The sequence below is a fragment of the Tachyglossus aculeatus genome, chromosome 5, assembly GCF_015852505.1.
Source record: "Tachyglossus aculeatus isolate mTacAcu1 chromosome 5, mTacAcu1.pri, whole genome shotgun sequence".
Taxonomy (NCBI): Eukaryota; Metazoa; Chordata; class Mammalia; order Monotremata; family Tachyglossidae; genus Tachyglossus; species Tachyglossus aculeatus.
The window spans coordinates 69,830,958-69,847,634 of NC_052070.1; the positions used below are offsets into that span (position 1 = coordinate 69,830,958).

Here is a 16,677-nt window from a genome sequence, read left to right on the forward strand (position 1 = left end):
TTCTGGCAATGTTACAAGTTGGAAGAGCATTCAAAGAAATCTTAAAATTTGAGCGTGAGCGCCAGGCCTCCCAGGTATTTTGAAGGAAGCATGTTCTAGTGACGAAACTTGACTCTGCACCAGGCATATCATATTCCTTATTGGTCTTTGCCATTTTACAGATTATATACTGATACTACTAAAACACGGAGAATAGTGCCCAGGTATATGTCACTATTGTGCATGTCGTGGTGTCACACAAGTATTTGTGTGTGTTTCTACACTATGTGGTGTCTGTCTCACTATTTGGGATGTCTGTCTTCCGCACGGAGGAAGAAACGTCGTAATTATTTGAAAAAAATCATGGTAGACCAAACCGTTTTGAAAATAGATTTTGCTTACTATAGGTTACTGCCTGATGCACTTTTCTTCAGAAGCGTACCTACTTAGCCTTTCCTGCAGGGATATTTTAATGGTCTTTTAAAAATCATTTTTACCATTGATATTTGCAAAGTATTTTAAGTAAATTTATAGTGTCGCACAGTGTCTCGATGAGATAGATGTCCTCCTGCTATTACTGTTGCACATGGAGATGCTGAGGTTTGTAGAGAATGAGCTTGCCTCTAGTGTCTGTCTCTCTCGTGCTTTCTCGCTCTCTGTTTCCCCCTCTCTCCCTCCCCCCCCCCCCCGACCCCATTATCTTTTTCTCAAAATCTCTCTTACACCAATACTTACATGACAAAACTAGGATTAAAGCCAAAGCCATTGAGTTTTCCAGGGAGTCTGCCTCTCTGGGAAACCAAATTCCTTTTTATCGGGATGATTGCTGTTGGGTAATCCATATTGTCAATATTGGCTAACTCCTTCCCAGTTGAACATGTACCTTACACAGAGAGGTGGAACTAATACTTACAGGCTAGTGGTAAACTCTCCACCGAAGAATGTCCGTGGAACAAGATTGAAGGGCTATCTGAGAAACAGTGGCTTTGATACCATAAGTAATGACATTTTGTAAGCATCCAGAATATGCTAAGATAATATTTCGGGTGGTTGATTTCAATATGAATGATTTTCTGAATTTAGGTTATCACCACTACCCCTGAAATAACCTGAATTAGTTCAATAATCCTGGAGGAAATGGGAAGAGGTAGATTTTCTTCATGAAATTATACAAAAAAAAACATTGAGCATACACCTCTAGACTAACTAAGGGGTTCTGCACTTCAAATCATGGCCAAATCCTAGGGTAAAAGGCATGTACCAGAGGGAGGAAAACTAGAAAAATAATTTCCCTTTTAGATAAAAGAATAAAGGGAAATATAACATAAAACTTTTGATTTGAAAACATACTTTTATGCTTCTCAGAGTTTTTGAGTAGATTTCCGTGCCAAAAGAACAGGAAACATGTAGATACACAGGGGCATACGTACCAAATAAGGTTTCCAAGAGAGTATGCAGTTAAGTATGTGCCATGAATATGAGGGAATTGCTAGGTATATGTTTGCTGGAATTTACTTTTTTCAGGTAGCACGAAGTTGCATGTTTGCCACTGGAATATTTCAATCATCCAGTGGTGTTTATTGAGCACTGTACTAAGTGCTTGGGAGAGTACAAGACAACAGATTAGCAGACAAGTTCTCCGACTAATTTTCATCTAAGCACTTACTGAAGGCACCCTAAAAGCCCACCTGAAATATTAATAAACAATCCCTAAGTCTTTTAACTCTGTAGGGCAATTGTACTAACCTGGCCATTTCTATACAACTGAAGAAACCTTCTTCATTCATATGGAACCTGTAAGGAAAGGCTTGACAAAACAGCATAGTGAACAAGATGTGGGGAATCTCTAAAGTAGTAGGCTGTAAACATGGTGCAAACACAGAGGATGGAAAGCCATCATTCAGCGTAGTTCTGACCTGGTGAAATGAGAAGTTCAAGTAAAGGAAAACAGATTCACAATCGAAGGAGTCTCACTGGTGATAAGAACTCTCTGGAGTTTGAAGCTGGGTTTTTAAGAAAAGTGATGAAAGCCGTCACTGAGAACATAAAAATCCAGGCTAAACGAAGCCCAGAGAACTTTCTGCATTGACAGGAGACTGCCTGGATTGACCCTGTGCGTCTTTCCCCATCTTGAAATCCTGCAAAAATGCTCTATATGGGAATGTGGGTTTCCTTCTGAATAAAATAGCTGCCCGCCCTCCTATTTCCTCTGTTTCATATTCATTCAATTGTATTTATTGAGTGCTTACTGTGTACAAAGCACTGTACTAAGCACTTGGGAGAATACAATACAAAAATTCCCATTTTTATGTTAGTCTTCATTACAGCCCGTCTGTCTCCCAATTATCTTCTCTATTAGAATGCATAAATTTCAGTCTAGTAGAATAGTATGCCTGTGTGGATCCCTGTGTGTTGGCAAGAATAATAGTAAAAATAATGGCATTTGTTAAATGCGTATTATGTGCCAAGCACTGTTCTAAGCACTGGGATAGATACAAGCTAATCAGGTTGTCCCCTATGGGGCTCACAGTCTTTAACCCTCATTTTACAGATGAGGTAACTGAGGCACAGAGAAGTTAATTGACTTGCCCAAGATTACACAGCAGAAAAGTGGTGAGAGAGACCCTAAAAAATGCATACCATCTGTTGAAGTTTTCTACTCCTTTTGAGACAGAAGGGTTTTAATCCCATGGGCTAATCAGTTACATTTTAGACTTTGGAAAAATCATTTTCTTTTTAATCACTGTAAAGCTGCACTTAAGTGTTGCTTTTTCTTTGAATCTTGACTCCTTATGGAAGTGTTTGGTAAGGGTGCTGATAATAGTTGTGGTGTTTAAATGCTTATTTTGTGCCAAGCACTGTGCTAAGGCAGATGGAAGACAATCTGGTCAGACCCAGTCCTTGTCCCACTTGGAACTCACCCTCTGAGGCGAAAGGAGAACAGGTATTGAATCCCCATTTTGCAGATGAGGAAACTGAGGTACAGCAGGCCACTGGCTGAGATGACGTTAGAACCCAGGACCTATGGCTCTCTGGCCAGTGCTCGTTTCTCAAGGCCACGCTGCTTCTCTTTGTACCTCCGAGCATGCATTCGTCTTCCAGTCGTGAACCTTTAGTTGAAATGTCCTTGTCAGTGATCTTCAGTGGTGTTTAGAAGCAGTCTTGACGGGCAAGTGTTACCCTGTAGTCAAGCCTATTTGGTAATTGAACCGGCTTTGCGTTATTACTTGATGTACCTTAGCGTGGAAAGCCTGCACATTCACTGAATATTTTTTGTTTGCTTTTAAGGGGCTATCAGCAGCAGGATGCCCATGAATTCATGCGCTATCTTTTGGACCACCTGCACCTGGAACTCCAGGGAGGCTTCAATGGTGTTTCTCGTTCAGTAATCGTGCAAGAGAATTCAGGTCTTTCTGCAAGTAACAAATGTTGCATGTAAGGCTTACTTTTTATGGGGCTTTTGGCTGGGATGGGGAACTTGAAATATTGCCATATCTCTTTGGGTCCTTTTTTAAATTAAAGAGTGTTAATGTTGAATATGAATTGCTTATTTAAAATGCACCATAAAGTAACTGAAACAGAATGACTGTGTTCCTCTTCTTGGACTTGCCTTTTTTTATGGGAATTTAGTACAAAGTTGTGAAACAAAAACAACGTGCCAAATATATAGGGCTTATGGTTGTAATTTAGTGCTTGTAAGGGCATTACAAATATATGGAGGTGAAGGGCACTGGGGGATGAGAAGGTCTTTCATGCTCAGACTGGGATTGCACAGAGCCCTTAGATTGAGGTAGCCATTTATTCAGTTTATTTTCTTAAGTAATAAGCGAACATTGTTAAATATAAGGTGCCAGAAGCTACAGCTGTAAGAGTTTGTCTCACCTCCCCCACCCCGAAACACAGGTTCAGGGTAGTCTCCACCATCATGCACTATGCTTCTTAGGAAAGCAGCAAAGCTCTTCCCCAGTTGCGACCAGGTTCTATTAATTAGTGCACTTTTGTCCAGTTTTGCATTTCTGTGCCCAATTCTTGAGCCCAGTGGACATTGTTTTGGAGGGCACCACCCTTATTGGATTGCAATAAAAAAAAAACTAAGGTTTAAAATCATGTGAACAGATGGAGGATATCAGTTCATGAAAAACAATTCAACACTGCATGTACAATGGGGGTGGTACTTTGTAAGGGCATCACAAAGGGGTGGTCTTTTCCTACAGATTGTTAGGAAAAAAAATGTTTCTTCAAAGGAATTTTCTAAGTTTTGAAATGCAAGGATTGGTCAACATCATTCTAAGCTGAGAAGTACACAGGATAATGTATTTTGGAGAGTGATAAAGTGTCTTGGATTTCAGAAAATTTTCTGAGGTCTATAATGACCTATTTTGCATATTGACGTGGCCACTGATTTGGAAGCATGCCAACTTAGGGCCAAATTTAGTGACTAGCGTCAGGCTCCCTCTTCACAAAAGCGGGGAAGCTCATTACAGAACTTCAGCCTCCTGTGCCTCGCCAGAATTTCGCGCGGCTCAAGTCGCACATCTTTTCTACATCATAGGTTCTGTCGCTCTTTGTTGAAAACCCAGCACCCAAGGGCGGTGTGAAATTTCATCTGACTTTGAGCTCGTGTTTGAGCTCCCTTTGCCCATCCGCCAAGCTAGCTCTCTTCCTCCCTTCAAGGCCCTACTGAGAGCTCACCTCCTCCAGGAGGCCTTCCCAGACTGAGCCCCTTCCTTCCTCTCCCCCTCGTCCCCCTCTCCTTCCCCCTCATCTTACCTCCTTCCCTTCCCCACAGCACCTGTATATATGTATATATGTTTGTACATATTTATTACTCTATTTTACTTGTACATATCTATTCTATTTATTTTATTTTGTTAGTATGTTTTTGTTCTGTCTCCCCCTTTTAGACTGTGAGCCCACTGTTGGGTAGGGACTGTCTCTATATGTTGCCAACTTGTACTTCCCAACGCTTAGTACAGTGCTCTGCACACAGTAAGCGCTCAATAAATACGACTGATTGATTGATTCACTTTAGATGTTTTAGATGGCTCAAGTGCTTAGTACAGTGCTCTGCACACAGTAAGCGCTCAATAAATGCGATTGAATTAATGAATGTTTTCCAGAGTCTGTATGCCAATCTCTTTATGCCGTCTCTCTGGCCTTGTTACCTTTTAAATCACCGGTTCTTTCCATTTTTAAAACTTTATCCCTGATTCACTATAAGGTGTTCAGATAATTCCTGAAGGTCTGAGACTTTATTTAGAAGTATTGGACCCCCCCACCACCGGGGCAGTATGTTTTCGGTTTTTACTTCCGTGCCCATGGTGTGAAAATAGTCCGGGCAGATGAGAAGCAGTGTGGCTCAATGGAAAGAGCCCGGGCTTTGGAGTCAGAGGTCACGGGTTCAAATGCCGGCTCCGCCAACTGTCAGCTGTGTGACTTTGGGCAAGTCACTTCTCTGTGCCTCTGTTGCCTCATCTGTAAAATGGGGATGAAAACCGTGAGCCCCCCCACCGTGGGACAACCTGATCACCTTGTAACCTCCCCAGCGCTTAGAACAGTGTAAGCACATAGTAAGCGCTTAACAGATACCATTATTATTATTATCTTCTAGACGGTGAGCCCACCGTTGAGTAGGGACTGTCTCTATATGTTGCCAACTTGTACTTCCCAAGCGCTTAGTACAGTGCTCTGCACACTTTCTTGATTTATTGATATTGATCTGGGGCTGGCTGTGAAACCTGGGGTGCTGATGCCTTTACTTCAGTTCTGGGGGCAACTGACCCCCTCTCAGCTCTGCGCTGCATTCCGCAGACCTTTCTTGTACCTTTCTCAGTGCTTAGTAAAGTGCCTGGCACATAGTAAGCACATAACAAGTACCATTTTTTCTTTAAAAAAAAAATGAAGCGGCATTATCCCGGAGGCTTGGAAGACCTGTGCTGTCCCCGAGAAGTTTCCATTTGCAGCTCCTCCAGCCTCAGTATGGCAGGGCCAGAGCAAGCACCACAGGAAATAGTAGCTTAGGATGTGGGCAGAAGCAGCTCTGTCAAAATGGGGAAGGCCTTGAGCTGCCACAGTTTCCCCTCCAGTGTGGGGCCTCACTGTGCTTTCCCCACTCGCCCCAACTTTCCTTTCCTCACTACCTTCTTCCGGCTCCCTGGCCCCAAGTATGTAGTTGAAGGAAATAAATAACCTTGGTCATGGTTACATCTTCTAATATCCCTGTACCGTATTCATCTAACAAGTTCCAACCACTTAGCATGGCTCAATCAATCAATCAATCAATCGTATTTATTGAGCGCTTACTGTGTGCAGAGCACTGTACTAAGATCAGTGGAAAGAGCCCGGGCTTTGGAGTCAGAGGGTCATGGGTTCAAATGCCGGCTCCACCAATTGTCAGCTGTGTGACTTTGGGAAAGTCACTTAACTTCCCTGTGCCTCAGTTCCCTCGTCTGTAAAATGGGGATTAAGATTGTGAGCCCCCCGTGGGACAACCTGATCACCTTGTAACATCCCCAGCGCTTAGAACAGTGCTTTGCACACAGTAAGCGCTTAATAAATGCCATCATTATTATTATTTGTCACCGCTAAAGCTTACTTGGAGTATTTGCTGATTGAATTTGGGGTACCCTCAGTTCTGCCATAACACGTTTTGTCTAGAGCGCTGTTAGGGAACGTCCGTCCGACAGCACAAATCTGTTCAAATGCGACATGGTGTTGGAAGAATTGGTTTGTGTGTCGCCCACGCTCGTGTGGGATGTCAAACACAGTAGGTAGAACTATATGAGTTTTTCTTGATGCCGCCTCCACCCTCCTTGTGGTTTTTAAAAAGCCTTCTTACGCTTCTCCAAGCTGGAAACCTTTCCAAACTGATCTGCCACGTTGTTCCTGGTAGACTGAAACCTGCACTGAGATTGGAACGTTTATCTTGCTTTATGCAGGGATGTGTGGTCATTTTGGCCTGGATTTTGGTTGTTGCGCAGTTTCCTCTTATGTTATAATTGAGATTTTTGTCAGTCCTGAGCTGAACAGGAAGGGGGATTACACGGTAAACAGCTCAGTTTAAGAAAGGTAAGTAAAGTTTAGTTGTGAGTAGAGTATTCCAATAGATCAAAGGTCTAGAGCTCTTGTTAGTAAGAATAGCCATGGGACGCTGAAGGGCTCTTAGCAAGTTATGTGTGCCCGCATCTTTGTCGATTCCCTGTGGGCATATTGCCCCTTCAACAGACCATCCCCATCAACATGAGTATCAGTAGTAGTATTTATCGACTGTCCACTTGGTGTAATGCACTGTGTTAGGCGCTTTGGATGAACAGAATAAAAAAAAGACATATTTCCCACCCACAAGGAGCTGGCACTCCTTAACTGACTCCATGGTAATTTTGGGATGATCCCAACATAGCAATACCAGTTCTGGTTCAAACCAGTGGTCTGCAGCCAACTGGAAAAAACCCAGTGATGGTCACCCCACCCTTGATATCTTTGATCCCTCAATATGCCTAACATATTCTCTACTAAGTTGAAATGGCTGCTTGTCCAAGAATGTACGCAGACCCTGTTTAAACCAACTTTTGGCCTGCACAACTTCCTGGGGCAACGTGCACTTTACCCACTGTGAGGAAAAAAGATGGGCCTGATGAGGAACAAAGGGAGTTGGTGAGTTTGGTCTTTCTGTATCACAGCACTGCAGGAAAATCTGGAAGGCTGGAGGAATTGTTTCAGACCATAAGCTCCTTGGGTGCAGGGAATGGGTCTGCCAGCTCTGATGTGTTTTACTTTTTCAAGCATTTAATTCAGTGCTCTGAACATAGAAAGCGCTTAATAAATGCCATCGATTCACTGTTATCTAAAATGGCATCATCTTATGGACTTACTCCTCTGAGGAATAGAGAGTAAAAAGCTTGTTTTGGGGAAAAAAAAGTTACCTCCAGCCATCAGGGTTCCACTCTGTCCTGGAGCCATTTACCAAACTGACAAAAATAGGACCAAATTTAACGAATGTTGAAACCTTTCTTTTGGCATTGGACTGTAATATTTAGGCAGTGTGATTTTATTTTGGTAACCCCCCCTGCCAGGGAGAGGTATGATATAATTTAATGGATGTTGAAACCTTTCTGTGGGCATCGAATTGTGATATTTAGGAAATGTGATTTTGTTTTTAATGATCCTGCAACCCTAGACTTTTGGCTGTCACGAGGAAGCTTAACTAACTGGTCGACTATTTTTGAAGACCAGACAGTGCCTAATACTGATTTTAAACTTGTGTTTCTTCAAAACAAACCGAAGAAACTGGAATATTGGAAGAAATTAACATTAGCCATTCAAGTAAAGTGTTTAACATTTCAGAATTAATCCTTGGCGTCATTTTCCTTTTATCATTTGTCACCGTCGTCACTGTCCTCAATTTTTTGAAGCCCTTCAAAATCATAGGTAGACATTGAACCAAATAAGAATAAAAAGATACCATCTATACACCAAGCGGTGCAAGTAGCATCAGCGGTAGTATGGGACCTCTCTTTCTGATGGGGTCTGCCTCTCCCCACAAAGGCTATTGACAGGTGGTGGGGAATTGGAGGGTCACCCCAGCTTCCTGTTGCCATCTCTTCAACAACTTCCTCCACTGCTGACTAGGACAAGGAAAAAGGACTGCCTGGTATGTGAATCAATCAATCAGTGGCATTTCCTGAGCACTTAATGTGTGCAAATCACTGTACTAAGCACTTAAGAGAGTACAGTATGACAGTAATTACGGCATTTAAGTGCTTACTATGTGCCAGGCACGGTATTAAGTGCTGGGGTGGATACAAGCAAATGGAGTTGGACACAGTCCCTGTCCCACGTGGGGCTCATCGCTGTACAGATGAGGTAACTGAGGCACCGATAAGTGAAGTGACTTGTCCAAGGTCACATAGTAAACAAGTGGCAGAGTTGGCATTGGAACCTATGAACTTCTGATGGATAATGCCATGCTGCTGCTTGTTCCCTGCCCACCTTTCTTTTGGGTCCCGCTTAGAAGAACAAAGGACGGTTGCCTCCCCATGACCATAGGGCCGATCTGTGGGTGGCATCCCTTCACTTTGAGGGCCGCCGCTGCCACTTATGTGTGTTGCCTTTGCAAAGACGTGTTCATTATGATGTACTTAAAAGCCGCACTGTGGCAGGGTCACCTGTAAGTAAAGCTCGGGCCTACTTCTGGCCCAGCCTAAATCCAGATACAGTGGTTCCGATTGTCCTTTTGGGGCCCAAAGAGATCCAAACGGGACCCACTTGTCCTCCCAGTGGGATCTCAAGCATCTGGGGCTGGGGGTGACTACTCCGATTGTCCTAATGTTAGGTTCACCCCAGGACTTTCCCTCTGTGTGCGCAACCCTTGGCTAAATAATTCTTCTGGTGGTTCTTCCATTGCATTCCCTTTTTAGGCATCAATTTACCATTTAGGGCATTTTTACACAGAGCGCAGTCGGTTCGCACTTCATTTGCCAGAGAAGAAGGTACCTGGGGGCCCTTTACTGTAGCTGCCCAGAAAATGACTAATAAAAAGCAAAGCAAACCCTCTTTGAATAACGTTGAACAGGATTTGGCCGGGATTCCGAATGGGAAGCCCCTTAGGTTGCTGTGGCTACCTTGATTGTAATAACGTAGAAACTCCCCTTACTTTTTCTTTTCCCCATACCAGAATTTCTGTAAGCACAAAGACACTGTGAACTTCAGCCAAATGTTTGCCTCAAGTGTTCTTTAAATGACTGCTTCAGGTGAATGATTTCATTTCCCATGGGTATAGAAATGAATAAGCACTGAAGCTTCTTTTAATTTGAATTTCTAGAAGTGATGGTTCCAAATAAAAAGAACATGAAATCACGAGTGAAATGAATGATCTGGTAACTACATTTTTAAGGCTATCGTAGTGAGCTTTTTTAATGTTCAGCCAGCTGTTTTAAAATTCAGCTAAAGAAATAGATTGAATCGCTCTCCCAAGTGATGATTTTTTTTTCCCCTTAGAAATGGAGCCTCTACCGTTGTCACAGCAATATTCGGAGGCATTCTTCAAAATGAAGTAAACTGCTTAATATGTGGGACAGAATCTAGAAAGTTTGATCCATTCCTAGGTAAGAATTTCTGCTTTTAATTGTATTGTAATAATCCAATATTTTGAGTCTTTGGAAATCTGAGGGTATAAAGTAGTCAGTAGAAGCATTCATGCTTAACCCAGGTTTAAAGAGTGCTTGTCTATTTTTTTCTGTCAGTGCATTTCAGCTTGGGGAAGTTGTACATTGGTGGGACGACAATATTTTGGGTGTCATAGCTCCCAAATGGGGAGCCTCATCCCCCACACCCCCCTTGAGTACTAGGGCTAAGAGGAGTTGAAGAAGATGAAGAAGGCAGTTTTTCACATCAGTCTAAACTCAAGATGCTTATGAAAGGAAAATATTTCTCTCAGTTTTCCTTTGAAGGGTTACCTATAGACTATTGGGGGGGGGGGGGCGGGGGGTTGTTAAGAAAAAAAAGTGCTATAAATTGACAAAGCCAGTATTAATTCCTTGGGTTCTGTGCTTCTTTTCAAGATCTTTCATTAGATATTCCAAGTCAGTTCCGAAACAAACGTTCAAAGAACCAAGAAAATGGACCAATGTGCTCCCTACGGGGTAAGGATGCAACGATTATTCTCAAATCTGTATTTTTGTACATCAGTAAAGATAAGATGTGAAGCACTTTTATTTACAGTACTCCTCTATTGGGAATTGTGAACTCTTTCATTCATATTTGAGACTCAGCAATAAAGTTTTGCACCTTGAGAGCCTAAACTGTGACAACATTGTGGCCCAGTGGAAAGAGCACGGGCTTGGAAGTCAGAGACCTGGGCTCTACTTCCAGCTCCACCACTTGTCTGCCCCGTGACATTGGGCAAGTCACTTCACTTCTCTGTGCCTCAGTTTCCTCATCTGTAAAATGGGGATTGATACTGTAAGTCCCACATGGGATCGGGACTAGGTCCAACCCGATTTGCTTGTATCACCCCAGTCATTTGTACAGTGCCTGGAACATAGTAAGCCCTTACCAAATCCCGCTATTACTATTATTATTGTAAATTCCATTTACCATAAAAAAGATATTTTTCTAGTAAGCCCTTAACAAATACCACTATTACTGTTATTATTGTAAATTCCATATACCATAAAAAAGATATTTTTCTACTCAGGGATGTTTTCATTGGATAACAATGCTACAGGGTAGTAGGACCTTTTGAATTCAATTCGAAACCTGCAATTTTCATCTTTTCCCACTTTTTATTGGTGATTGAGGAGAAAGCATTTGAAATTTAAATTTAGTAACAAAATTAGCTTTCCAGGTTTCAGATATCTAACCTGATTATCTTGCAGGTATTTCAATGCTTAATAAATACCATATTAATTATTAAATAGAAAGTCATAGGAATTTATTAAACATTTACGTGCAGTCCTCTAGAAATAAATCCTGTCCAACATTGTGACTGTCAAGATTAGGACCGTGTTTGTTTCCCTGCACCCTCTTGCTCTCCATTTTGGGCCATTAAAATTGCTATTTTAAAAGTGCCATTGCTACAAGAGAAGGGAAAGCCATTTCTTGACTTTTGCTATTCCCTCATGTCCAGAGAGGTCTATCAGAGGAAATCTTTTCCTGGTATGAAACTCCAAATGGCAGGGACTGGGGAGTAAGAGATAAATGAAGTCAAAAACTATGCCAGAATAGTACAAACTCAGCCTTTTTTTTTTCTTTTTTTTTTGTCAATTCATCTGATCGGAGGAATGGAGAAGAATATTTTTGGGGATAGATTGAAAGAGAAGCAGCATGGCCTAATGGAAAGAGCATGGGCCTGGGGGAAGACCTGGGTTCTAATCTTGGCTCTGCCACTTTTCTGCTGTGTGACCACGGGCAAGTCACTTAACTTCTCTGGGCCTCAGTTACCTCATCTGTAAAATGGGGATTAAGACCGTGAGCCCCATGTGGGACATGTAACGTGTCCAACCTGATTAGCTATCTACCCCAGCACTTAGAACAGTACCTGGTACCTAGTAAGCACGTGGCCTGGTGGCTAGAGCACAGGCCTGGGAATCAGAAGGACCTTGGTTCTAATCCCAGCTCCGCCACTTGTCTGCTGTGTGACCTTGGACAAGTCACTGCCCTTCCGTGTGCCTCAGTTACCTCATCTGTAAAATGGGGATTAAGATTGTGAGCCCCATGTGGGACATGAACTGTGTCCAACCTGATTAGCTTTTATCTACCTCAGCGCTTAGGTCACACAAGTGCTCAACACATAGTAAGTCCTTAAGAAATATCGCCGTTATTATTAGCAAGTACCAATAAAAAAGAGAAATAAGACCCGGTTTGAGTGGACACAGTGCTGAAGGGTGTGCAGAACGTAGCCCTCAGTTGCTCACTAAATTCCTCAACACCAGGAGAAAGAGGCAGCCACTGAATCTTCGTAGGTGGTCCCAAAACAGTGAAAAGAAAGCCCTTCCGCAGACCTTGGGTCATTCCCATCATCATCATCGTATTACTGTGCAGGTAGAAAATAGCAGTACCATTTAGAGGGGTTTAGACATTTAAATAAAAGAAAATCCTTTGAGGGAAAGTTGTGCATGTTTGGTGGGGGACATCCCTAGATATTAGAATGGTTCCATCAAAGGAAGCAATTATAACATGCTTCTTCCAAGTTTCCTGGGCTAGTACAGGGGACAGTACAGGCCTGGTGGGCCAATGGACTTGGGCCAGCATTTCTTAGCATTTTTTTTAATGACACTTATTAAGCGCTTACTATGTGCAGAGCACTGTTTAAGTGATTAGGTTATCCCACGGGGGCTCACAGTCTTAATCCCCATTTTACAGATGAGGTAACTGAGGCACAGAGAAGTTAAGTGACTTGCCCAGAGTCACACAGCTGACAATTGGTGGAGCTGGGATTTGAACCCATGACCTCTGACTCCAAAGCCCGGGCTCTTTACCACTGACCACGCTTCTTCTGTAAGCATTTGTTGGGTCCTTACTTTCAACGAAGTCTGGGAAGGAAAATTAAAGGAGGCAGCTGTGAAAATAGACAACAGTCAGTAGGTCAGATTTCCATCTAGTCAACCGAAAGTCCATCTCTAATTAGAATCCCCATAAAGTGTGAGCTCCTATTTTGGTAGGGAAACATCCTACCCTTTAGCCTTGATTAAAGTATAATATGACCCACCTGGGTGAAATCCCCATTCTGTTACCTTGGAAAGAGTAGATGAAAAGGAAATGTTCTTCTGCTCAGCACGGAATAGTCAATCATTGCACGAGTCTGAATGGATGATTGTAATCACCTGCTGTAAAGACTAAAAGTAAAGTTAATGGGTTGGCCAGACCTGTTAAGTGTTCGCTTTATCAGACTTTATTTAAGCCGGTGGAAGGGAGCTTGGAAAAAGAAAATTGCTGCAGTTCAGTGGGGTAGGTAGGGTGGGAAAGTTCACCTGGACGAGTGGTAAGCGCTTAGTACAGTGCTCTGCACACAGTAAGCACTCAATAAATACGATTGATGATGATGAGGTGGGACCCCTGTGGGATTGCCGCTCTCTCAGATGTTTTTGGACTTGCCAATATTTATTCATTCATTCAGTTGTATTTATTGAGCACTTACTGTGTGCAGAGCACTGTACTAAGGGCTTGGAAAGTACAATTCAGCAATAAAGAGAGACTATCCCTGCCCCCAACGGGCTTACAGTTTAGAAGAGGGAAGACAGACATCAAAACAAGTAAACAGGCATCAATAGCATCAATAAATAATAATAAATTATTATATAATAATAATTCTATAATAAATAGAATTATTCATTCATACAGTCGTATTTATTGAGCGCTTACTGTGTGCAGAGCACTGTACTAAATGCTTGGGAAGTACAAGTCGGCAACGTATAGAGACAGTCCCTACCCAACAGTGGGCTCACAGTCTAGAAGGCGGAGACCGTATTCACATCAACAAGTAAATGGGCATTAATACAAATTATTAGAATTATAGATATGTACATATATACACACATGCTGTGGGGTGGGGAGGGGGGTAGAGCAAAGGGAGCAAATCGGGGCGATAGGGAGGGGAGGGGGAGCTGAGGGAAAGCGCGGCTTAGTCTGGGAAGGCCTCTTGGAGGAGGTGAGCCTTCAGTAGGGAAGGGGGGAATGAGTGTCTTTTAGACTTTTAGACTGTGAGCCCACTGTTGGGTAGGGACTGTCTCTATATGTTGCCAACTTGTACTTCCCAAGCGCTTAGTACAGTGCTCTGCACACAGTAAGCGCTCAATAAATACAATTGATTGATTGATTGAATGAGTGAATGACTGTCAGTCCCATGTGGGACAGGGACTGTCCAACATGATTAGCCCGTATCCACCCCAGCAATTAGAACAGTGCTGGACACGTAATAAGCGCTTAACAAATGCTATAATTATTATTATCTCCCCTTCTAGACTGTAAGCTCGTTATGGGCAGGGAAGGTGTCTGCTACTTCTGTTGTACTCTCCCAAGTGCTTAGTACAGTGCTGTGCACATAGTAAGCATCCAGTAAATACCATTGATTAATTGATTGCCCACTAGCCCCGCTGGCCAGAGGAGCTGGTCCCTCTCCTGCTGCCCTTCCCCTTCTTCCAACCAGCAACCTGTAATGGGAAACCGTAAAATCAGTCAGTCGGTGGTATTTCTTGAGCACTTACTGTATGCAGAGCACTGAGCTAAGCGCTTAGGAGAGTACAATATGACAGTAAACAGATACATTCCCTGCCCACAATGAGCGTACAATCTCAAGTCTTCTGTGCGGGTGCCGGCATCAAGGATGGCACCCTGAACCATGGGTTGGGGACGGGGGCATTGAGGAGCTGTTAGGAGGTTGAAGCTGATGATCCATGGCTCCCTAATATGTGTCTCCACATTCAATCACCACTGATATATCTATCATGCTTCCCCTGGGAACAAATGATCTCCCAGTGATATGCAAACCCTGGGCATCCAATTCCATAGCAGGGGTGGTTATGAAGCTCGTTTCAGTGTTTTCATCAAGAGCAGGCGAGGCATATATAGGTCTACAAATCTATCTCCCAGGAGAAGCAAGAAAAGGGGCTTTTCCCACTGTTGTTACACCCTCACAGCTGCTGTCATTAGAAATCCTCCTGATTCTGTGTGATCTGACACTTGGCAGTGGTATTTATTGAGCTTTCTGGTTTCCCCAGTTTTCCTCCATGTAAAAACAACTGACATTTTGATGATTATTATTGCTAAGCGCTTACTACGTGCCAAGCACTGTTCTAAGCACTGGGGTAGAAACAAGTGAATCAGGTTGGACACAGTGCCTGTCGCACACAAGGGTCACACTCTTAATCCCCATTTTACAGATGAAGTAACCGAGGCCCAGGGAAGTGAAGTGACTTGCCTGAGGTCACACAGCAGACGTGGCGGAGTCGGGATTATGTGCAGATGAGATTGGCATTCAAAGTGCTTCAAGTTTTTGCTTAGGGCTGATGGATTCTACATTGTGAATGGGCTAAAAAAGGGTTTGAAAAGTTGTTTCATATAAGATGTTAGAAACAGTAAGAGGGTCTACCTAGTTATGCTTTATCGAGCCGGATAAATTGCACATGCTGAGTTTTCTTGTTGTTTTTGCCTCAGCCATGGATCTGTCCTTGGCAGGCATAGGTTCTTATTGAGTGGAGGTAATTTTCACCGCCCTCCCCCCCCCCAAGGCATTTGTAAATCACTCAGAAATGAGCTAAATCCATTAAGCAGGGGCTGTGTGCATTGTGCCCAGAAATAGAAATTAAGGAGCTGAATGTTTGTAAGAAAGAATAGGCCCTGAAGGGCTTCGCAAGGCTTTATCCATCAAATAGGTACACTTTAATTTGTACATACCTGCAATTGCACTATCACCTTGCCTGCTTAGCCCTGATTTGCATAAGATTAAATAGGGGACACATTTCAGGAATAAGTACCAAAAACCAGGATCAGTTTGCAGAAATATAGAAGGTGCAGTATTTAAAGAAAACAAAACCCAAACCAAGTAAGTGATACCTCACGGTGAATGTTCCATCCATTCTGCACGTAGCTTTACAAAGGACCCTGAGCCTTAAAGAAGGTACAAACACAGACTCCTAGCCCTTGGGAAGATGGGAGAGAAGGTTGGCTAAAGCGGGTAGGGTAAGCCTTTTTCAATAATAATAATAATGATGATGATGATGGTATTTGTTAAGCGCTTACTATGTGCAAAGCACTGTTCTAAGCGCTGGGGAGGTTCCAAGGTGATCAGGTTGTCCCACAGGGGGCTCGCAGTTATAATCCCCATTTTACAGATGAGGGAACTGGGGCCCAGAGAAGTGAAGTGACTTGCCGAAAGTCACACAGCTGACAGTGGGCGGAGCCGGGATTTGAACCCATGATCTCTGACTCCAAAGCCCGGGCTCTTTTCCACTGAGCCACGGTGCTTCTTAATCCTAATGGGGTAATGTAGCCTGCACGTTCTAGCTCTAGGGAAATCCCCACTGGACAGCCTCTCCTGGGTGAGGCGAAGGAGACTTATCTTGAAAAATTGTCTTGCCTCCTGTGTCTCCCACTTCCATTCCATATTTCACTCTGCTTCCTGGATCGTTTTTCTACAGAAACGTTCAGTCCATATTTCCCGACTCCTCAAGACCCTCCGGAGCTTCCCATCCACCTGTGCAT

The 16,677-nt window shown here is 43.1% G+C and overlaps 1 protein-coding gene across 1 annotated transcript in view; it reads left to right on the plus strand.

Moving 5' to 3' along the window:
• USP3 (ubiquitin specific peptidase 3) overlaps positions 1 to 16,677 on the plus strand; it is a 103,883-nt gene that overhangs the window by 72,138 nt on the left and 15,068 nt on the right. The window contains exons 9-11 of the mRNA XM_038747007.1: positions 3,268 to 3,414; positions 9,976 to 10,082; positions 10,539 to 10,619. Coding sequence (XP_038602935.1) covers positions 3,268 to 3,414; positions 9,976 to 10,082; positions 10,539 to 10,619 — 335 coding nt within the window. The remainder of the gene's footprint in view (positions 1 to 3,267; positions 3,415 to 9,975; positions 10,083 to 10,538; positions 10,620 to 16,677) is intronic.